The sequence below is a fragment of the Oryza glaberrima genome, chromosome 1 (genome assembly GCF_000147395.1).
Source record: "Oryza glaberrima chromosome 1, OglaRS2, whole genome shotgun sequence".
Taxonomy (NCBI): Eukaryota; Viridiplantae; Streptophyta; class Magnoliopsida; order Poales; family Poaceae; genus Oryza; species Oryza glaberrima.
The window spans coordinates 5,032,571-5,054,297 of NC_068326.1; the positions used below are offsets into that span (position 1 = coordinate 5,032,571).

The following is a 21,727-nucleotide window of genomic DNA, read 5'->3' on the forward strand; positions in this document are numbered from 1 at the left end:
ACGAATTATACCGGCAGATTTAGGATTTTATTCTCAAGACGAGTTTAAAATTTGATCTACCGTTTCAAGATTGAGATACAAATTCTCATTATGGCAAGTGATGATTTGAAGCGGGATGAGGAGATGCTAATACTGTCGTGCACCAATCTATCAGTTGCGCATACATGTTTCAGGACACACAAGCGAAATCATCGAGAGGGAGTTGGAAGGTTCCTGTCCAAATCACATGAGGGTGGTCAAATTTTCGGCGGAATTGCTACGTCCGTTTGCCTAGTGTATCAGAAGGTTAATAAGGAGATCTAAGTACTCCGTTTTGAGCACAAGAGTTTCGCGTTTCTGCTAGGATTACAGAAATTCATGCCAGCAAATTCAAGATTTTATTCCCATGGCGAGTTTAAAGTTTGTGCATCAATTTTGCATCTCTGCTAGGTTCACACCGGTTTATACTAGCAGATTCAGGATTTATTCCCAATGGCGAGTTTGAAGTATAGTCTACCTCTTCTGGATCGAGGGTGATACAGTATAGTCATGGAGGCTATTTGCCGCACAGTGATTTTATCTCATATGTGAGGTTGTTTGGAGATTGAAGATTTTTATGTTGGGAAATTCGTATCAAGGTGGAGATTTTGTTAAATATGTGATCCGAAATTTAGGCCTGCAATATATTCGGATAAGTTTACTAATAGAACTTGACTATTATGATTAGTTTCCTAGTATGACTCTTAAATCTTTCCCCACTAGGACTCATAGATTTCTCCTATATATATCCCTCGTAAGTCGCACAAGAAGGGTGCAACAGCCCAATGTATTCCCCGCGTTTGTATCCAACTCCTCTATAGTGATTATTGTTGGTCAGCGCCCGTGGTTTTTTCCTATAAGGGTTTTCCACGTAAAAATCGTGTCTCCGTTGTGCATCTATTTTTATAATATATCCTACTTTGTTTCAAATTATGTCTGATCTTTATTTTTCTAATTTAGCCTCAGATAACTTTTTTTGCACACTGCGCAAGTTCTAATTCATAATTACAAGTGGCTACAGCACTGACATCTCACTGTATGTACATCGATCTCAATTGAAGGTGATTTTGTTTTTGTTTTCTTTGAGATCAACTGTATGTATAATTTTGAATGTGCCTTTTTTGGCTATCAAGTTTTCATGTAGTCCATTTAGATTAATCATTCATGTCTCTTTTCCATATTATTTCCTCATTCAAAGCAAGAATAACACTTCAATATATACCAAATACTGTTTGGTAGAATAAAAATATCACTCAGCAAAGCGCGGGGTATCTATCTAGTATATATAATCTATCCAATCATCAAGTTAGAAAAAGAAAAAAAAATGTGTAGAGGAAGCACCATTGGTACGTTGATGGAGTGACTCCACCACCAACCAGGTTTAAGATTCTTATGCTCACAATTATGTTTTGCATTTTTTAGATAATGGAATAAAATCTCAGCCTTTGCTCAAGGAGCTATAGCCAATTATTATACAAATTCACACAAACTAGCATAAAAAACAAGTTTTAAAAAACACACCAGCAAAGCTAAAGAAAACACAAGCTAATAAATATCCACACAAAACAAAGACGCATTAATTATTGAATTCTACTGGGGAACCTCCAACCAAAGTTATTATGTTTTGCACGTGGGTGCGTTTTTAATAGAATTCAATGATGATATGAATCTACCATTGATTTTTTATCTTCGAGATCGTGTCAAATGATGTATTATTATATATTCTTATATGTCCGAGTGTAGTATATGTATGTTTTGGTGTATATATACTGCTTTAAGTGATGCTAGTGTGGTATTCGAGTCTGCCTTTAATACCACAAACTAACATGTGGGGGCCATAAGCCCCACAACACATGAATGAATAAGAGAATTGTTAACTCTAGAAATTGCAAGGGGTTTCACACACAAATATATATGTGGGTATCAGGTGAATTAGAAGTGTTCAACGATTGTCCGACCATATAACTTGTGGAAATATATGAAGAGGATAAGAATAGATGATCCACCAGCATAGCAGCATATTTTAGTATGGCTGCCTTTGAAGATGACATTATATATCTAATCGACCGACAATACTGTATTTTTTTTTCTTTTATAATATTCGTTGCAACTTCTGGGTTTTTACCTAGTTCGGTAAAAATAAAAAGAAAAGAGAATCGTGCAACCGACGTACGTGCACGACGACCCCACTAGCCGCTCGCGCAGCCCACTATGGGCCCACCGCATCTCTGACATCACGGCCCGATACTTCATTCCGCCTCGGCCCAAATTTCACCAAATCAACCGAAGGATGGGCCGGTCCGCCTGCCTGCCTGCCTGGGCCGTTAATTACACATTTACACTTGCAACGGGCATGAAAAACATTAGCATCACGGTGATTGGATTTTTGCTGCAAATTCGAGAGACAGAACGGCTTCAATTCTGTCTATATATCTATCGCTAACTCCTACGCGAGCTCCTCCTGAGGAAGGAGGCGGTGTTGGCGATGTCACGCAGCGGCTTGTCGGTGAAGCGGAGCAGGTTGTACGCCCACGCGCCGCACACCATCCCGCTCACCGGCGCCGCCACGTACACCCACACGCCGCCGTACCTCCCCGCCACCATCGCCGGACCAAGGCTCCGAGCCGGGTTCATCGACGCCCCCGTCACCGGCCTGCAAATTAAACCCCCAATGCAATACACACTGTAGCAGCAGCAGCAGCAACAACAACGAGGGGCCTCATCGTTTAGCTTATTCGTGGAATAAATCAAACGACGTGTTTATAAAAAAAAGATAATTTGTGAATAAAACTTTTATATACGGGTTTTTAGCGCTTTACAAGCAAAGGGCTGAAAAATAAACTTCGATGAAAAAAATTCACAAAATTAGTTTCAAATTTAATTTTAGAAATTCAAACTTTGGCTGATAAGTATAAGCATAAACGAAAAAGAATACCGAACAACTACTACTAATGCGGCATCAACAGCACGTAGTTAACTGTAAAATTTTATGATTTACTTCAACACATACCCTGCGAAGAGCACGTTCACCGCGACCGTCGCACCGACAGCGAGCCCAGCCAATTCACCGATCTGTGTTGTACACCACAAAATTATCATCGATCATCATGCATATATATATATATAGTTAATTTGTTAGTTTTGGTGTTCGATCTTATACTGCTCTGTTGTCCGTGGCGACGCCGGAGACGACGAACATGAGGAAGAAGGAGATGACGAACTCCAGCGCCGCCGCCTGCGCCATCGACCCCGCCGGCGTCGTCCCGAAGAACAAGTGCTCCCCGCGCCCGCCGCCGACGAACACCACGCGCAGCGTCAGGCTTGCCATGGTGGATCCCAGCACCTGGGCCACCACGTACGATGGCACCTGCACCCCCACACACACATTGATCACCACAAATGAGTTATTGGCAGTAAATTTAACCGAAACATAATCCGATCCATCGTTTGATCCACGGTTGATAAGCCCTGGAAAAATTGAAGGAAGCAACCACAAATAATTGACGGGTAGAAAGAGATGTACTTAATAGTACAGCGTTAAGTGGTGTGTGTGGTTTTCAATCAACGAGATCACAATTCCTTCTTAGAAAATGTTTGGAGCAAAATGTCTCTCCTTCCAATTCTCGTTTTTAATTGACAGGTAAAAACTTTTACATCCATGTTCTTTACAATCTAAAAACCAATGTTAAAGGAGAAAAGAAATATTATCTATCTTCTATCTACTACTATTTAAAAAATAAAAGAAATTTCCGTCATCCGTTTGGAAAAAAAAAGCGAGAAAAACAAAAAAGGAGGAAAAAAAATCAATCGGCAAAAAAAAAACGTCCGACTCCCCGGTGGAGAAAAAAAGCGAGAAAAAAAAGGAGAAAAAACTTCTACCATGAAAAAAAGAAAAAAAAAGGTCCGACTCCTAGAGAAAAGCTACGACTCCCTAAAAAAAATTTCTTGTCCGTAATCTTCTCTTCTACTTATACTACTTTACTTTTTTTTTAAAAAAAATATATCTCTTCTCTATCTCTACTACTTAAAAAATACAAAGCGTTTCCTCCGTCCGTCTAAATAAAAAAAATAGCGAAAAAAACCGAAAAAAAAGAAGTCCAATTCCCCTTAAAAACAGGGAAAAGCAAAAAAAAAAGAGTTCGAGAAAAAAATAGCGAAAAAAAAAATCGTAGATCCGGTTCCCTTAAAAAGGGGGAAAAACAACGACAAAAAAACATGCTATCCGATTCCTATGCAATGGAAAAAAAAAGTAGATCTGATTCCCACATATGGTTTTCCTGTTTTCCTTCTTTTTTTTCGTTTCTTTTCCTTTTTTTCTTTCCTTTTTTTTCTTTTCTCGGTTTTTTATTTCTTAATACTATATATGTATACAAACTTTATATACACGTATACAAACTTTGTATACTGTATATTTTTTATACACACGTATATAACAAAAACCTTTAAATCAACTTTTTTGAATTTAAATTTTGGTTGCGGCTGGTCAGCCAATAAGCGAACCATGAAACCAAAAATCTGTTTTTGTCGGACAATCTACGTGCCACTGATAACTCCGTTTGTGCTACAGAAAGCTAGAAAAAAAATTGTCGTTGGTTGGGATGTCATTTTCCAGATCCAAGAAAATGCTTTGTTACCTGCTTCCACCGGAAGCGTCCGCACGTGGCGAAGGCGACGGTGACGGCGGGGTTGAAGTGGGCACCGGAGATGTGGCCGACAGAGTAGACTAGCACCGTGACGACGAGCCCCCACACGGCGCAGATCCCCGGGAACGTCACCGCGCCGCCGGTGCTCTGGTTCACCACCACGGCGCCGCACCCGGCGAATATCATGAAATATGTCCCCAGAATTTCCGCAAGAATCTGCAGGTTTTTGTTCATGCACATGCACCATGGATCTGTGTCAGCAATCAATGTTCGTTGAAAATTTGATCTAGAAGGATCAATCATAGTTACAGTTGGTCAGGCGAGTAATCTCTAATATGGAAAATATGTAGCGCAAACCACGTATGTTGTAGAAACATAAAAACTACCATTGGATTAGAAAATGGATGTCTGAAATTCGTCCACGTCCAGTAAAATTTTTACTCATGAGTAAACCTAGGAGTAAAATTTTTACTCTTGATGATGTGGACGAATCTCAAACGTTTATTTTTCAATCCAACGGTAATTTTCAGGTTTCTACTAGATATATGATTTCCACCGTATATTTCCCTCTCTAATAGTCTAATGCCATTTCTGAGTTAGTAGTCTTCATGAAGAAATGAACACTCACAAAGTCACATATGACAGTAATCCCCAGTGGAATTAGTCGCATATGGATGTCAAGTTCAGAGTTTCAGTTTGCGAAAATATTCAGAGCAACGGTTAGCCAGTACTACTCAGTAGGGATCGATGAAAGCAGGGCGGGCTTGCAGGCTTGTTGTCCCCTAAACCACAACTGTAACTGTATTTTTTGCATCTAATTTTTGTAGCAGTGGATTGAAAATGAACTAGCATTCGGGCTCTTATACGGGATAGCAGGCTGACCGCTTTCATCCCTATTAGTCAGTCAGTCAGTCAGTCACTAGGAATCTCTAATGCTGTTTCTGAATTAGTCTACATGAAGAAATCTACTCCACAGTCAAAAAGTCACAGATGGTAGTAATCGCCAACGGAATTACTATAAACGTGTTACTGCTGCTGAAAAGGAATGGAGAAGAAAGTCAGAAACCATATGCTTTTGACACGGGTGTCAAGTTCAGAGTTTCAGTTTGCGAGTTCAGGTACGGCAACGGGGTAGTACCAGGAGACCGTGTATCGCAAGTTCGCAACGACCATCACCATACGTACCTTCTGCATGAATTGGACGGAGATCACGTCGTTGCCATGGCATCTGCTGCTGCTGCTGCTTCCATCCTCTGAACTCTCACACTTCACCTCCTTGCTGTCTTGCCCTTCTTCCATGGCTCCTGCTGCTGCTCCATCCTCTCTCCCAGCCATCTCTCTCCCTGACTCAATGGCAAAGCTATCAATCTGTTGAGAATTGAGAGCACAAAGACAGTGAAAGACTAGTCCAGGCCAGCTGCATCATGTTCTAGACTTTTATAGCACCATGAGTGTGTTGATGCAGGCAGGCGTGTGCAAAGACGAAAGCCATCTGAAGTTGGATTAACACGAATTTTAAAATCAGAATCTGGCAAATATAGTCTTGCTGGTACGTTTTTCCTACCTAATTGAATTCATCTCAACTCTCAAGTCATTCTCTTTTTTTGTACTAAAACAGATGAAATTCAGACTTTCAGGACATGACAAACCATCCATGTAAAAACAAACGAACTTTTCATATGCATATACAGCAGTCCAGCCTACTCGGAGACAGCTCGGAGACTAGTGCTTGGCTTATGGACTGAAGACAACAGCACAACTAAAGTTCTATAATATGTTTCTAATTACTTGGCTTGTACTAAATGTTCAGAAATCAGGGGCGGTTTCTCGAACACCACAAGTCAAGATTAACCCTCTGAAAATGCAAATTACCTTTCAACCAAAGACTCAATCAGAACACGGTTGATCGAATCATTGCGCAAGTTTGGCAAACCACTTGCCCTAGTTGTCTCTGTCTCCTCCAAGCCGTTCTTCAGCAGGCAGGGTTGGTGAGCTGTGACACTAATACTTACGTGATCAGGGCTACTGAATTCTTCATTTGATTAAGTCAAATCCCAGGGTCTAAAAAAATTTTTGTTACTACTACTATCAGGTACTCGACCACTCCTGCTGTTATGCTCACACGGAGAACAGACAGTACAAGTGTGGTCTGGCTTTTCAAGGGCAAGATTTGGTTTTGAAGGCAGTGGAAAAGGACGGCACAGGTGTGCTCTCATAGCTGCATTTGCTGACTTCGAATGGCACGTTCAATTAAGCCTGAAAATGACCCTGTAGTGCACGAGTTGGCAAGGATGATACAATAGTCAATCACCACCACCACCAGCTCACCGGACAGGAGGTGTACGACGGCCTCCTTGGACCACGGCGGCGAGACGCCGTCGACCACCACCGCCATCGCCGCCGTGGAGCTCGAGGAAAGCAGCAGGCTTCGGCAAAAGTATGTGGATGCCTTGCTGTCCGTGCACGGAACGCAAATGAATGCTTCGTTGAGCTGAACGCTCCATGAATTTTGCATGATTTCTCACATCAATTTACATTTGTCACAACAAAGGGGGGGCTTTAAAATTACAGCCAGCTGAGATTACCATATCACAGCTGGGTTTGGCCGAATTAAAGCCCCCTTTCTCTCTAGCTCGTGTCTCACATAAATAACACAATTATCATCACAACTGAAGCTATCTGAAGGAACCACACGATTGGTCTCTCTTTCAGAAACTAATGAACACGAACAAATAAGCTACAGACAAGAATGCCTCCAGGTTAGTTTTTTTTTTTTTTGTTAAGCAGCAGCTCTTGTCCTAGAGCTTCCAAGAGTCAGCTCTAGGTCGTCCGATCCCGAGTCCTCGTGGATCCTCTCGCCTTCCCACGCCCTCACCAGACCAGCCGCCTGATGGCCACCGTTTGTGCTGCTTCCAAATGCAAACTCATCAGAAACCGCATCCATCATATGAATATCTGGGTGTGGTGCCATGCCAGGAATCGCAGGGGAGCATGTGCCGCTTTGCCCTGGCGTGCACATCCTCGATGAATTGTTGCCCACCGGAATAGCGTCTTTAAAGACACTAAATGGATTTGATGACACAAGACTAAATGTCGGTGATGATGGACTTGTTGATGATATTTGGATACCAGCTAACCATGCTGGGTCCGGAAGCATTGTGCGTCCGGGGCTGGGCGGCGTGGAGTTCACCACGCAGGGACTGTTCGAACCAGTCCACGTAGGCTGGACATTTGATTCATCCCAATCTGTCTTCATGCGAGGAGTGCGAGCAGTTGGTGAACTCAATGGAGGAGTTACAGGGGCACTAATGGAACCACCGTGAATCAATAGTGGGGGAAGCTGTGGATGTTTCTTTGATGATGGAGAATTGGACAGTGTTTTAAGCCATGGGAGGATAGGATTACCATCAACACCATTGGCCATGTTGTTAGGGTGAGGAAGGAAGGGGGAGGATGCGCCGCTAGGGAATGAGGAGGAAGTAGGACTCGCATTGTATGATGCCCGCGGGCTTGGTTGATACGAGGAACACGGGCTTGGTGATACGGAGCACCCAATCACTTCCATGCGTTCAGGAGGCTTGTATCCCTGTGGAAAAAGGCACAATCGGTTACACATAAATAAAATCATTCATCAAATTATTCAATTAGCTGAAATTAAGTCAAATGCATTGTTTCTCAGGATGTTTGGGACGCAGACAAGCACATTTGATACAGAACAAGGTGAGTGAACTAACAACACAAACAACCTCCAAGATTTTATAGATCATGCAACTCCAATGCCCCATTGTTCAACTCAACTCTAAAAATGACCTTATGATTCATTAATTTACAATCATCAGCAGATTCGAAAGTAGTACTAATTGTATTGTTTCAGTTCTAGAAGAGCAAATCAGCAGTAGCCATGAAATTCTGAAGAGACAACCTAGCAACGCTTGCTAATGCAACAACACAAATGCTAATGCCCAGTCTTGAAGAGCAGATACTCACGGTCAATCGTCGTTACAAACCACTATGTTAACACAAGCGCATATCTATCCCCAAATCCAAGGGCAAAGACAAGGTCAACATCACGCAAGCATAAGGCCGATCCGATCCACACATACACACACGCCCCGAGTTCATGCATCCCCCGCTCCACCACAAATCCCATCGGCCAATCAGGAGCCAGGATCCGCCGCTTTTGCTTATGCAAACAAAAGCAAAGCGGGAATCACCGGGTGGAGTGGTGGTAACAATCGCCCTAGCAAAGGATTCCACGAATCCGCGAACTGCAATGCTCTCCGCGCGAAAATTCCCCCCGGAAATTCCACCACCCGCGCCCCACCCACCCACCACACCCGTGCGCGGGTCCAGACTGGCGGCATCTTCACCCCACCTTTGCCAGTCGCCACCACGTGCATCTCCACGGCGCAAAAAAAAAAAAAAAAAAAAAAAAAAAAAAAAAAAAAACGGAATCACAGTTCACATCGTCGCCGCGGCGGCGGCGGCCTGCGCGGCGGATCCGGTGGGGCGGAGAGGGGAGGGGAGGGGGGAGATCTGGGGGTACCTTGCGGTAGGTGGTGCCGTCGGGCTCGACGACCCAGCCGGCCTCGTTGCAGAGGGCCTTGAGGACCTCGTTGTTGTCGCAGTGCTTGGGGAGCTTGTAGCCGCCGTGGGCGCGGAGGCCGGCGAAGATCTTGGCGGCGATCGCGCGACGCCGCCGCTCCCTCCGCTTGTTGTTCTCCCGTTCCCTCCACGTCGGCATCCTCCCTCCCACCCCCACCCCCGCCGCCCCCGCTCCTCCTCCGACACCTCCTCCCCCCATCCCTCCCCCTCCTCCTCCTCCTCCCGTCGCCATACCAACCCAAACCCCCACCTTCTCACCTCGCCGCCCGCCTCGCCCTTGCTCTCGCCGCCGCGGAGAGGAGGACAGAAGCGTGAAGCGAGAAGAGATCACGCGGAGGCGGAGGCGGAGGAGGGGGAGGAGGTTGTGGGTGGGTAGCGGAGGCTGCAGTGGCGTGAGCTTTGACAAAGCACCGGGGGTTGCCTCGCCACCGTATTACCCCTCGATCTCCGCTTATTTACGCACATGCCACCGCCGCGGCGCCGCGTCTGCTCTAACCCCGCCAGGGGTAGTCTCGTCATTTCGCACCACCACCCCACACCACTAGCCACTAGGGTGTGCGTGGGGGGCACCCACCACGAAGCGTGTCTCTCTCCCTCCGCCGGGGTGGGCCCCACCCCCCTCGGCTCGGTCCACGTCAACGACGCTGCACGTGGGCACCCATGCGCGGTGGGCCCCACGAGCGGGACACGTGAGGAGCCTATTGCTTTTGCGATCAACCCACGCCTCTCTTTTTTTTTCTCGCTCGGACGTCGAGTACTGTGCTACTGCTCCGTCCAGTATTTTAATTTTGGCGCGTGCGATTATTTTTATTTTTTTTCCTCCTTCCCCACCTCGGCGTGCGAGGATGGGGTGGGGCCAGGATGTCAGTGACCTCCGTGCTCGTGCTCGGCGGGTTGGGGTGGCGTCGACACGTGGTGGATCGTGGGGCCCACGTGGAGGTGACGGGGAAACGGGGGTGAGGGGGGGGGGGGGGGACAGCGGAACGCGGTTACGGGGCGGCGTGCGGCGTGCACGTGAGCGTGGGGGCCCGGGGCCCACCCCCACCCGACCCCCCGCCGCACGGAGGCCCGGCGATTGGTCCGCGCCACGCGCGATGTGGGCTTTTTTGCCAGTTGCCACCACGTGATCCCCGGCGGCCCATGGCCCCCACGAGCCGTGTAGTGTAGGAGGAGAGACCTCAACGACCCTGATACCCTCATACTGGTGGCTTCTGGTCTGGGCATGTACGATGCAACGGGTGGTTTGGATAGCATAGTGCTCTCTCCGTATCAAAATACAAATATTTTTTAAGATAATTATAGCTATTAAGAAAGTAGTTAAAAATGATTATAAAAATATTGTGATATGTTAACCAGAGAAAGTAGATGCACAATTAAAAGGAAAATTGTTGTGATTGATTAAGAGAATAACGTAGGTAAAAATAGCTTAGTGCTCGAACATAATATACGGGGTTAATTAAAGCATGCGTTTACATATGCATGGGTGACAGCTTAGTGGTGGCCCTAGTTGGGGTGTCACCTACTGGAGAGCGACTTTTCCTGGCATGAGATAATTAAGTGTGTAAGCGTCGACGGTTTACGTGGAATTATTTTCGATTAAGATATAGATTTTCTCTCGATTTTCATTAACATGCTATTTAAACTGCTAAACGCTACTCTTTTTGTCCCATAAAATACGAATCTAAAATCGGATGTGTCACATCCGGTATTAAGTTGATTTTTATGGGACAGAGGGAGTATGTTGCAAAAAAATTCTAGATATAAATATAAAAGTTGCTTTAGAATATAAATGAATTTATTTTTCAAGTTTATAGTAATTTAAAATTAATTAATCATGTGCTAATATCTTCATTGAATCATTGTTTTGCGCGCCTTAACTTTGTGATCATATCTTCATCTTCATTAGGCCCTATTCGGTTTAAAGGGGATTGAAGAGGTCTCACCGGGATTAACCAAACAAGACCTTATAGAAGAACACCAATATAATATAGCGTGGCAGAAAATATAAGTTTTTATTTATCCTAGCAGCACTCCAGATAAGTTCAAGGGCAAAAGCCATCTCTATATATCGAAATCTATGCAGATTAGCGTGCGATTAGTGAGGCCACGTGGCGCTGCGTGGTTCGTGTATACGCTCTTCCCGCGAAGGACTAAAATGTAAAATATGATCTAGCGAAGGAGTAAAATGCAAAAAAGTTAGCCTCTCGTCCTCTCCTGAAGGATCGATCGACCTCATGCCTCTTCCCCTTCCAATCGATCTCATCTCGACGCCTCCCGCTCCCGTAACGGTGCCGGCGAGCCAACGACAGGGATCCCAGCCTACGACGTGACGCGAAGCGCGCACTAGAGGACGACGTGGAGCGTGACCGCGCCAAGGCCGCAGACGAGGAGGGCGAGCAGGACGATGGCATTGGTGTTGAACGACATGGCGACTGGACCGCCGCCGCCATGGCCATTCTCGGCGGTCAGCAGAGCGCGCTTATCGGTCGTCGCCATGGCCGGTAGTGGTGAGCAAGCTACAGTGTAATGTTTGTTCAATTTATTTTCCTGAACGTGTGGTTGCTGATTTGTAGTGCGAACTGTGCATTCATGGTGTTCGATGAAATGACCAAGAAAGAATATATCTTGTTCTTTCTTAGAGTTGCATTTGATAGCACAGTTAGGACTATTTTGTTGGATAGTGTATTAATTGCTCTGTTGCTACTATACTACTTCTGCAGAAATCCAGGAGAAACACAACTAGAAATTGCAGAATTTGATGCTAAGTTATGAAACTCTTATATGGATTAGTAATCAGTTAAGTTATGTATTACTGATTCCATCGTAGCAGCAATCGAATTATACATGAGTTAGAGCTATTAGTATATATACAGTTAGCATAATTTGGAACAGAAATATTAATGCGCTAGAAGAACATAATCAGGAATGGTTCTTGACAAAACTCAAGTTGATTTTTTTTTTCTGAATACCCTTTCTAATAACATTTATAATCATGAAAACAATTCTGCATTGATACATAGTTTTTTCTTTGGTCTCAATCCTGCTCAGTAGTTTATTTCGAGAGTACTTCTCCTCCTGACAAAAGAAAATGATCTATAAAAGTGGCGCAATTTACTGACATTTGCATCATAATTGGTTAGTGTGCTCATCATAATTTAGCTTAACTTGTTGCATCGGTTAATAACACCATTGAATATTTCATTTACCAACCTTTTATAGACATGAATTTTGGAAACTACTTAGCAAGTACACACGGGCTATAATGAGCGCGCCAAGTGGCGCGCTAATTTTCTAGTATTACTGAATTCAACTCCACCAGGAAAAACAGTTCATTTCACATGACTCTGGAAAAGTTTCACGGAACAAAATTAATTCAATTCTTTTAGAAACCAGTACATTTTCTCTTTTTTTCAAGTTTCAAACAGGCAGAATGAGCTTTTAGACCCGAATTAATTTTCCCGTGATTCGATAGAAGAGGCAACGAGAAAACATACTTGCGTCTTTCCCTCAAAAAGAGGGGGAAAAAAACGTCCTACTTGCGTACACAAAGGATTTCTCCAGCTGAATACTCTGCCGCCTTGTCAACATGCACTTCTAATTAATCCAACCAGCCAGCTTAATAGAGGGCTCCACTTGATGATACAATTTTTTTAGAAGCTTGATGGTAGATTGATTACGATCAAAACTGAAGGATTGTGGACTTTTCTACACTTCTTCCAGGAGAATAAAAAATTACATAACCTGATTCTCTGCTGCATCAGTGAGATGCATGCATCACGCTCCTGTGATTCAACCTTTCAAAACGTTCAAATAGCATGCTTTCTGACATGATCAATCTTGCTTAACTGAAGTACTACTACTTGACTTATTATGTGAGAGAAGTTAACAAGAAGACCTATGCTATTAGATTACTAGTGGCAGGCACTACCATGCAAGCGGCAAACCGGGGGAGAGAAGAAAAGCAATCGCTGACCGGACAAATGTGAAAGAGGCTCCGAGTTTCAGCCGAAGTTTAAAATCAAGCAAGCAGCCATCAGCACGAGACGACGACTTGAATACTTTGATCATCAACACGAGGCCAGAAGAATCCATCAAAACTGAACTGTCCAAGAGATTAGGGAAAAGAAACCAAAAGGAAAAAAAAAACAGAGTAGAGAGTAGAGCATCACTTCCGTAGAAGATTCAGTTCTCATCAGGCGGCAATATGGAAGGGTTCACATTATCACATAGATGAAGTGACCTACCGACCTCGCCTCAGGAGACCAGCTATCCTGGATTATTCTACAAGAGAGGTGCCATGCAGAGAAGCAGTCCAGTGAGTCTGAAGCCAAACTGTTCCTCTCCCTGCACAACACACCAAAGATCAGTGTTTCCAGTCAGTCTGAAAACGAACTCTTGATCCTGTCGACTACATCACTACGTGACAATGGTTGCTAAAGACCCAGTGTTCCATGGTTGGACAAGAATACAGCACAAGAATCTCCATCATATGAAGGAGAAGAAAAGCTCGTGGCTACAAGGTAAAGGTAGAAAGTGACGGGGCATTGGTCTGAAAAGGGCCTCCCTTTTTCTACTGCATCATATTTTACCAAGTTAGCATGCGCTGATAGGATAAGGGGATCCATGCCAATTGGAGCTTCAGGGGCACATGAACCATAGTGCTTCGAATATAATATGGCCAACAAAACCTGAAGGCAGATGCATTGCCGGCTAAGGGCATACATTGGCTGATCTTTTTCTAATCACGAAAGGAACAGGTTATTAAAGAAAGAGTAAGAGTTAGATTGAGTGATAGGGGTACGGTACCTTGTCCAAACTAAATGGTTTACAGCTAGCTAAACAACATCACATGGGGAGTCTGACTGATGCAAGATTCCTGGGTGAACCACTGCATCTTAGCTTCAGCGCATCTGCTTCTGCGGTGCAATCAGGTTGAGTTGCTTAAGTGCAAAAAACAAGTAATCAGATGGTATGTGATACATGTGTTGGAATGTGGAAGCGTTGGTGATGTTTAAAGAAAAAAGGATATCATGGTACGGCGTTATGTAAACTTTTACGAGTTCACAGCAAAATAACAAATCACAGGAAACAGGAAACAAGATATCCTTATGTTTTCCTTGATATAAGGTCATTAAAACAATGGCTTCATAAATATTTATAAGGTCATTGAAACAGACAATGGCTTCTGAAAGCAAAGGAGCTTAGAAAAATCTATGGAGTATCTCTCGTCAAGCTGACACAAGATACTTAAGAGACAAGGAACCTCATAAATATGCAGAACTGACTTAAAGGAATCAAATAATGTAATCAAACAGTATGAGCTTGGCAGTTTACAGCTATCGTCAATTGCTACTCAGTCAGGTTCACATACCCCTGCCTCAACAGAAGTTACACACAATATAAATATGCGAGGTCAGCGCTCTAACCTTCAGGTAGTATTTGCAAACAAAATATGAGCTTCATCCATTTGATCCAAATAAATTTGGTCACCTCTCTGGCAAAAGCACCAGAAAAAAAACATGTTATAATTATGTTTTAGCCCTTGTCACATAGTATCAAGTAAATAAAATGTACGAAACATGAATGCTTGTCTACCTGGTATACTTCAAGTACCTTCTACAGTTACAAATGATCTGCTTAGTAATTAGTGGCTTAGGTTTATGGTGTCCTTGACAAGCTTGCAAATGCTAGCTTTCAATTCAGGAGTAACCTTGAGTTGCTGAGGACATGTATCCAGGACGAATAAAGTAAGAATTCTCATAGTATCTGACAGGATCACTTTATCATGCCTAGATACTTCCTGGTTAACAAACTGGCATGAATTTCTCATCTTACAAGAGCCGCATATCTGAAGGAGGACAACGAGCAAAACGTTAACCTCAAGCATGTTTTGACAGAAGTAATTCTCGCATAGGATTAAATTGACAATTACATGATACCTACTTTAGCTTCCTGGATTTTAAAGAAAGCTCGTAGTCTTTTTGATGCAAAAACTGTTCTTCGCTCAACAGATGGACAACCAAACAACGCAACCTTCTTCAAGTCACTTCCAGACAACCATCTACAGTGCACACACAAGGTTCAGCTTCAACAGCGGAGAAATTGGGTGATAAAGATAGTTCTTCAATGTTATTTTCAACTTATTTTTTTGCCTTACATACTACTACCAAAGAATATTAAAATCAAACATAAAAGACCAAAGGAACTGTTCAACAAAATATCAAGCATGGCCAGCTCATGTAGCATATGCAGGGACAGGGAGCATGATCAGTGTTGTTCACAAGGATGTATTATGCCTGGAATCACTATTAATCTTGAAACACAGCATTTCAGAGCACGGAAAGTTAAATGGAAGAGTTTCAGATAAGTAAACGGTTAATTCATGATTTTTTTTAGTATAGTTTTGTGTTCAACCTATAAAATCTGCTCAGGACTGATAGCTCCCCCACTGTAGGTGGCAATTAACCAGTTTCCAAAGTGTAAGAGGAAAAAAAAAGGAATGCAGTTCATTGTTAGAATCCACTGCAAAACATACAGCAGCATCAGCACAATGCATACGGCATACCACAATCCAGAAAGTCAAGATTTGAAACAAGGAAGCAGAACCAATTACATGGTAAAACTCATTGCCACAAACTAAGCTCTTCATTTCCAAATTGAAGAAGACCTAGACATTGGTAATTCCCCAGGGTAGCTGTTCACTTGTTCTCTTCTATAAGGCCACATTACCACATCTTCTCCCAGGTTAACGAAATCAGAAACGCAATGAATTCACCCACCATATCCAGAGTTTAGACCAAACTTGCTACCAACATACTCCCTCCGTTTTATATTGTAAGACTTTTTGGACTTATCTAGATGTATCCGTTGATCACTATATATGTTTTGTATATGTGTCCAGATTTATTAGCATCTATATGAATTTAGGTAATGCTAGAAAGTCTTACATTGTGAAATATGGAGGAAGTACATTATTTGAAACTAATGTACGTGTAAGAAATGTTAGTCCTATTTTTATTTATTGAGATAATTGACGGTCGAAATCGATACTTAACGACCGTCATACTTCCACTGTCGACATATTGTTCAGAGATGCAACAGAAAAAAAAATACAGGCATTCCGAATTAAACTCACAAAATCTAGTGTTTCATGGTAATTTAGTGGCATCCATCTGATGTAGCTAAATCATACAACTTATATAGAGCGCAAAGGGAACAAAGCAATCGGAGAGGCGGCACTCACTTGGCGACGACCTGGTGATCATGACCGAACCGCTCGGCCGCGCCCTTGACGACGTCGGGGGACAAGACGTGCGGCGCCACCGACAAGTCAGGCCCCGGGAGGTACCCGCCGTCGTAGAACCTCCGGAGCAGCGCCGCCGCCTCCTCACCCCACGGCTGCCTCGACCTCGGCCTCGGCCTCGCCCTCGGCTTCCTCCGCTCCTGCGGTGGCCCATCCCCGGGCTCCGGCCGCAGGGCGCGAGGCTTCGGAGAGCTTCGAGGCGCGAAGAGGGAAGAGAGCGTCCCAGGCCGCGCGGCGTCGCCGCCGGCGGCGGCGGAGGAGAGCCGGCGAGCGGCGGAGAGTGCCATGGGTTGAGAGGGTTCGGGTGACGGAGACGGGGAAGAGATCTGGTGTGATCTGAACCGTCCGATCAAAATCCGTATGGCCTAGTTTGGATGGGCCTAGATCGAAGCCCATGTACACGAATGGGCCGGTATACTGAACTCCAGGGCCCATTCACGTAGATGGGCCGGTATTTTGTTACTAGCCTAATGCCGTGAAGCCCATGGAACGTGCAGTCTTCGGCCCTGTTCGTTTCCTCTGGAAAGGATGTATTAATTTTTGGATATTCGTAGCACGTTTTTCAAACCGCTAAACAGAGTGTTTCGTACGAAAACTTTTTATATGAAAGTTGTTCTAAAATATCAGATTAATCCATTTTATAAATTTGTAATAGTTAAAATTTAATTAATTACATGTTATTACTACATCGTTTTACGTGAAACATTTAAACTTCGTCTTCATTCTCAGGAGATTCAAACACCACAGAATTCTCACGAATTTGTACATTTAGGTTTCTCTCATTTGGTCGTGTGTGTTTTTCTTTTTCAATCACTCGAAATTCGAAAAGACTGCACTGCACGTGCACCCGCAAATGAACTCTCCCAACCCTGGCTCAATTGACGAAAGCGAGTGTACTGGCTCAATTGACTGGTCGACCTACGAGTCAATGGCCAGTTGATACTTGATAGACATGGGTAGACCGCCCTAATCAAAAGGTAATCTGTGGATTAGTCGGTTTTCACCGATTAATCAGTTAAAGTCGGTCTAGTCGGCTTTAGTATGTGATTTAAGTGTTGTTTGGAGTTCAAAATTCTAAGGAAAATCGATTAGTATTTAACTTCTAATAATTTAGAAAAGCTGAAAAACACATCATTTTACGGATTTATAACCACATCTTCTCAAAATCTAGATGAAAAAAATAGATTGTTTGTATTATAAAAATAGATGCACAACGGAGACACGAATTTTTATGTGGAAAACCCTTGCGGGAAAAAACCATGGGCGCCGACCAGCAATAATCACTATAGAGGAGATGATTACAAACTAGGGGAATCATAATGGGAACGTCACCCCCTTCCCGTACAGCTTACAAGAGTATATATAGTTGATAAAAGAAAAACAACTAATAGGAACTCCTCCTAGAAAACTCATCCGAATATATTGTTGGTCCAAAATATAGATAACATATTTAACAGTTTGAGGGAGCTCTTAATGCTGAGAGGAGAGAAGTTGCAGCTACCAAAAACTCCCTCAAACAACTCTCGATCAATTAGATATGTCATTTTATTTTGAGCCAGAAGGAATAGCGTATCTATTCTGTGGAAAATATTTTTACGGCTACTATATTGGATCCTCTAACTAGTTGGCCTAGGTGCCTACTTATTAATCAGTGCATCACCGACTAAGATTACTCCCTCTATTCTAAAATAAACTGATTCACGTAGGTATAAATATGATCGAAAGGACATGAACACGAATAAAAATGCTTGTTAAGATTTGTCCGAGGCGAAGAGGTGGCGCCACATCAGACTCGACCGGGGATCAGGGCAGGTTCAGGAACCGGAGAAGAAATAAACAGCACATTGCCCTGCACCGGCTGCTACAGTGCTACTTAGCATTAGATGCACCGATCAGCTGATAACAACTAAATCAATTCAACTATTCAAGCCTTTAGGCCCTATTTAGTTTTAAAAACTTTTCGTAAAAACATCACATTGAATCTTTGGACACATGTATGAAACATTAAATATAGATAAAAAAATAATTGCACACTTTGCATGTAAATCGCGAGACGAATCTTTTAAGTCTAATTAGTCCATAATTAACCATAAGTACTACAGTAACCCACATGTACTAATGATGGCTTAATTAGGCTCAAAAGATTCGTCTCGCGGTTTACATGCGAGTTGTGAAAATAGTTTTTTCATTCGTGTCCGAAAACTTCTTCCGATATCTGGTCAAACGTCAGACGTGGCACCAAAAATTTTCATTTCACAAATTAAACAGGCCTTAATTCCTTGTGCAGAATTTCTCCGGGTCGATCGCTACAGCTCTCAACAACATGCCAAACTGCAACTTTTTCCGCAGATTTTGACTTGAATGAGCCCCAGTCGTGCGTCGTTTTATTGCTATTGGATGAAACGCATTTATATATTAGTGATCTGATGATATGCTCATCCTACTTTTATAGGCAAAAGTGAAGTTGAATATTTGGACGTCGACGCATAATCTTGACGCGAATATGTTAGTTAAAAGACAGTACGAGAGCTGTGTTTATTTTCGGATCTATAAAGTGGAGATAAAATGGTGCGAAGTTGCAACTCTGTTCTTCAGTTCAGCTGTTCCCTTTTGCTGTCGGTCTAATTTAGTTTAAGTTTAGTTCTTAAAATATCTAATTTATTTCTATAACCAAGTTTAATCTGTTCAATAATCTAAATCAAATAAAGTTCTTTCTAGAGAAGCATTGGCAGGAAGGAACAGCAACAAGATGGACTGATACACACCCTCCTGATTCCTTCCAAGTTCCAAGAGTCCAATTCTCCATGCACAGTTGAGCAACACAAGCCACTGCATTTTTATGTATAAATTGCATGTATATGTTTTCAGATGGCTGATGCAGAAGGAGTATGTCTCCGAGGCGCCACTGCAACAGCATGAGGTTAGTTGGTTGGTTCATCTGTGGCATTTCTCCTTGGAGTCTCTTGAGAGAATATAAGATACTTCCTCCGTAGCAAAATATATCTATCTAGTACAAGATGTGATATTATCTGGTACTACGAATCTGGACAGGACTACGAATCTGGACAGAACACTTCAGATTTGTATTACTACTCCCTCCGTCCAAAAAAAACTTAACCTAGGAGGGTAGGTTGAGTTTTTTTAGACGGAGGAAGTAAATAATGTCACATCTTGTATTAGGTAGTTACATTTTGGGACGGAGAAGTAAGTAGTACGGGAGGCTTGGCTTGGAAGGAAGAGCCACTCTTTGCCCCTGACACAGCAGATCAGACAAAACACGTACATCATTTCCTGAGTGATTATCTCTAATTAGCTCATCATAAGATAGTTTAGGTACCCATCGTTTGGCTTATTATCTAATAAGTCAAAACGGCTTATTAGGAAATAAAAATAAATTTGTAGGTGAAACTTTTATAAATGTGTTCTTGGTGACTTAAAAGCCAATATTGAAAAAGAAACTACGTTGAAAATATTTTAAAATCAATCTCAAAATTAAGATTGAAAATTTAAAATTTGGTTTTTTCTTTGGCTGATTAGGCCATCCGATGGGAGCCTTAGTTGGTAATACTATATATGGTTGATGCAATATGAATGAGCTAAGAAATCATCAGCAGCATATAGTGAGCATATGTGTCACAAATATATACCAACTTGTGACATGTAGTTTAGCTAGTGACCCACTGGAATACTGGATTGTTTACTGAAACATCATACGGATACACTGATCCCTGAACAGTAGGATATAGTATCAGATGTGTTAGGTTAGCAAGTAGCGAGCGCCGTTTTCCTGAAGCATTTGTTGAGAAAATGACTTTCACCCCTGAGAGTGTTACCACCTTTAAATCTTTAATACAGTACTAGCTAGTAGTACGATAGATCAGCATAGAGCATAGTGGGCCAATAATGCAGAAGCTATTTTGATTGCTTGAATATGACTAATCCATAAAGCCAGGACCTGAGAAGTGGTTAGCTAGCATTCTAACTTCCAGCAACATCCTTAACACAAGAATTCATGTCGGTAACATGTATGCATGCATGTTGTGATGTTGGTTTTCCCCTGCCAGTTGGGACCTACACCATCCCGTTCCATAGTCAATTAAACTTTTACAATTTTAACTATCAACATCTTTAAAAATATTTAATTTAAAGGCACTATAACAACATATAGAGTTGTCTTGCAAATTACTACAATAGAAATAAGTTTATATATAAAAAAAATATAGTCAATAACGTTATTTTGAAGATCGTGTTATTATCTACTTCCTCCGTTTTATAATGTAAGTCATTTTAGTATTTCCCACATTTATATTGATGGTAATGAATCTAGACATATATATCTATCTAGATTTATTAACATTAATATGAATGTGGAAAATATTAGAATGACTTACATTGTGAAACAGACAAGTAAAACGTAAAAATTGAAGAGAGTATTTAAACCTATTCCTTGCGTACGACCAATTGCAATCAACCCGGTATGCATGCGTTTCATTCATTAATTCATCAATCCTGACTGGATGATCAGGTAATCAGCTACAGTAGTTAATTAAGCTCGCATTAGAGTTACTCCCTCCAATAAAAAAAATCTTGTTGCCACATCCTAATACAACGAATATATCACATCTTAATATGAGGTTGGTTTTTTTTAAAACGGAGAAAGCAGGTAATATCATAGACGGATTTACCATATAGCCAATGGGGTTTAGGATCCCAATCAATTTTTACTCGTTACTTTTCTCGCAATCTTTGTACATGCATTGAGGTGTCACTACCAATACTCGAACCATTCGCTCCCAATCCTCTCGATCTAATTGACAATCAACAACAAATCAGGATGGGAAGCGAGAAATTGATGCGTCGTCCTACACTCACCGAAAAATTCTTGCGCTTCCACGCAGCCAGCCATCACCTTCGAGAGGAGGAGCAGCGCGTCTAACGAGTGGCCGCCGGAGGAGTTGCCACTCATAGATGCTAGCGACCTTGGTACTTCCTTCCAATACTCTCTGTCCGACAGCAGTGTATCTCGCTGTCCACTAGGTGACGTCGTACGTTGTGGCCGATATCTACCGCCACATTCTAGTCGGCTAGTTCTTACTCGGTGTGCCTAAATCCTAAAACCCTTCCCATTAGCTATCAAGTTGTGATTCGACATAGTCCC

At 42.7% G+C, this 21,727-nt stretch overlaps 3 protein-coding genes across 9 annotated transcripts; all 3 read right to left on the reverse strand.

The window, feature by feature from the left end:
- Positions 1-1,959: 1,959 nt before the first annotated feature.
- LOC127754770 (aquaporin NIP1-2) lies at positions 1,960-6,065 on the reverse strand. The gene is made up of 5 exons (XM_052280346.1): positions 5,847-6,065; positions 4,653-4,877; positions 3,179-3,385; positions 3,029-3,090; positions 1,960-2,671 (listed from the first exon to the last, which is right to left on the reverse strand). Exons 1-5 carry the CDS (start codon positions 5,994-5,996, stop codon positions 2,458-2,460), a joined length of 858 nt encoding a protein of 285 aa, XP_052136306.1. The 5' UTR covers positions 5,997-6,065; the 3' UTR covers positions 1,960-2,457.
- A 1,067-nt stretch (positions 6,066-7,132) lies between these two features.
- On the reverse strand, positions 7,133-9,635 carry LOC127759920 (protein BZR1 homolog 2). Its single transcript, XM_052284132.1, has 2 exons — positions 9,208-9,635; positions 7,133-8,247 (listed from the first exon to the last, which is right to left on the reverse strand). Exons 1-2 carry the CDS (start codon positions 9,496-9,498, stop codon positions 7,441-7,443), a joined length of 1,098 nt encoding a protein of 365 aa, XP_052140092.1. The 5' UTR covers positions 9,499-9,635; the 3' UTR covers positions 7,133-7,440.
- Positions 9,636-11,866: 2,231 nt separating this feature from the next.
- On the reverse strand, positions 11,867-16,948 carry LOC127762707 (uncharacterized). Of its 7 annotated transcripts, XR_008015545.1 has the most exons (7): positions 16,510-16,939; positions 15,210-15,327; positions 14,862-15,114; positions 14,693-14,760; positions 14,073-14,182; positions 13,515-13,610; positions 11,867-13,363 (listed from the first exon to the last, which is right to left on the reverse strand). XR_008015545.1 is itself a non-coding variant. In XM_052287200.1 (4 exons), the coding sequence occupies exons 1-3, from the start codon at positions 16,854-16,856 to the stop codon at positions 14,911-14,913; spliced, it is 669 nt and encodes a 222-aa protein (XP_052143160.1). In that variant the 5' UTR covers positions 16,857-16,940; the 3' UTR covers positions 14,221-14,760; positions 14,862-14,910. The 7 variants fall into 7 exon arrangements, 1 of the variants encoding a protein (XP_052143160.1); XR_008015547.1 differs by having other exon boundaries at positions 11,867-13,610; positions 14,880-15,114; positions 16,510-16,948; XR_008015543.1 differs by having other exon boundaries at positions 11,867-13,610.
- Positions 16,949-21,727: the final 4,779 nt, after the last annotated feature.

What these genes read in the sequence shown, in the direction of transcription:
- LOC127762707 (XM_052287200.1), bottom strand. Translation starts at nt 16,856, where the DNA reads ATGGCACTCTCCGCCGCTCGCCGGCTCTCCTCCGCCGCCGCCGGCGGC. An exon ending in GATCACCAGGTCGTCGCCAA is followed by an intron (nt 15,328 to 16,509) that starts GTGAGTGCCGCC and finishes TGTGCACTGTAG; the next exon opens with ATGGTTGTCTGGAAGTGACT. An exon ending in TTAAAATCCAGGAAGCTAAA is followed by an intron (nt 15,115 to 15,209) that starts GTAGGTATCATG and finishes GTCCTCCTTCAG; the next exon opens with ATATGCGGCTCTTGTAAGAT.
- LOC127754770 (XM_052280346.1), bottom strand. Translation starts at nt 5,996, where the DNA reads ATGGCTGGGAGAGAGGATGGAGCAGCAGCAGGAGCCATGGAAGAAGGG. An exon ending in CCGTCCAATTCATGCAGAAG is followed by an intron (nt 4,878 to 5,846) that starts GTACGTATGGTG and finishes AAAAACCTGCAG; the next exon opens with ATTCTTGCGGAAATTCTGGG. An exon ending in GTGAACGTGCTCTTCGCAGG is followed by an intron (nt 2,672 to 3,028) that starts GTATGTGTTGAA and finishes TTTAATTTGCAG; the next exon opens with GCCGGTGACGGGGGCGTCGA.
- LOC127759920 (XM_052284132.1), bottom strand. Translation starts at nt 9,498, where the DNA reads ATGGCGACGGGAGGAGGAGGAGGAGGGGGAGGGATGGGGGGAGGAGGT. An exon ending in ACGGCACCACCTACCGCAAG is followed by an intron (nt 8,248 to 9,207) that starts GTACCCCCAGAT and finishes CTTTTTCCACAG; the next exon opens with GGATACAAGCCTCCTGAACG.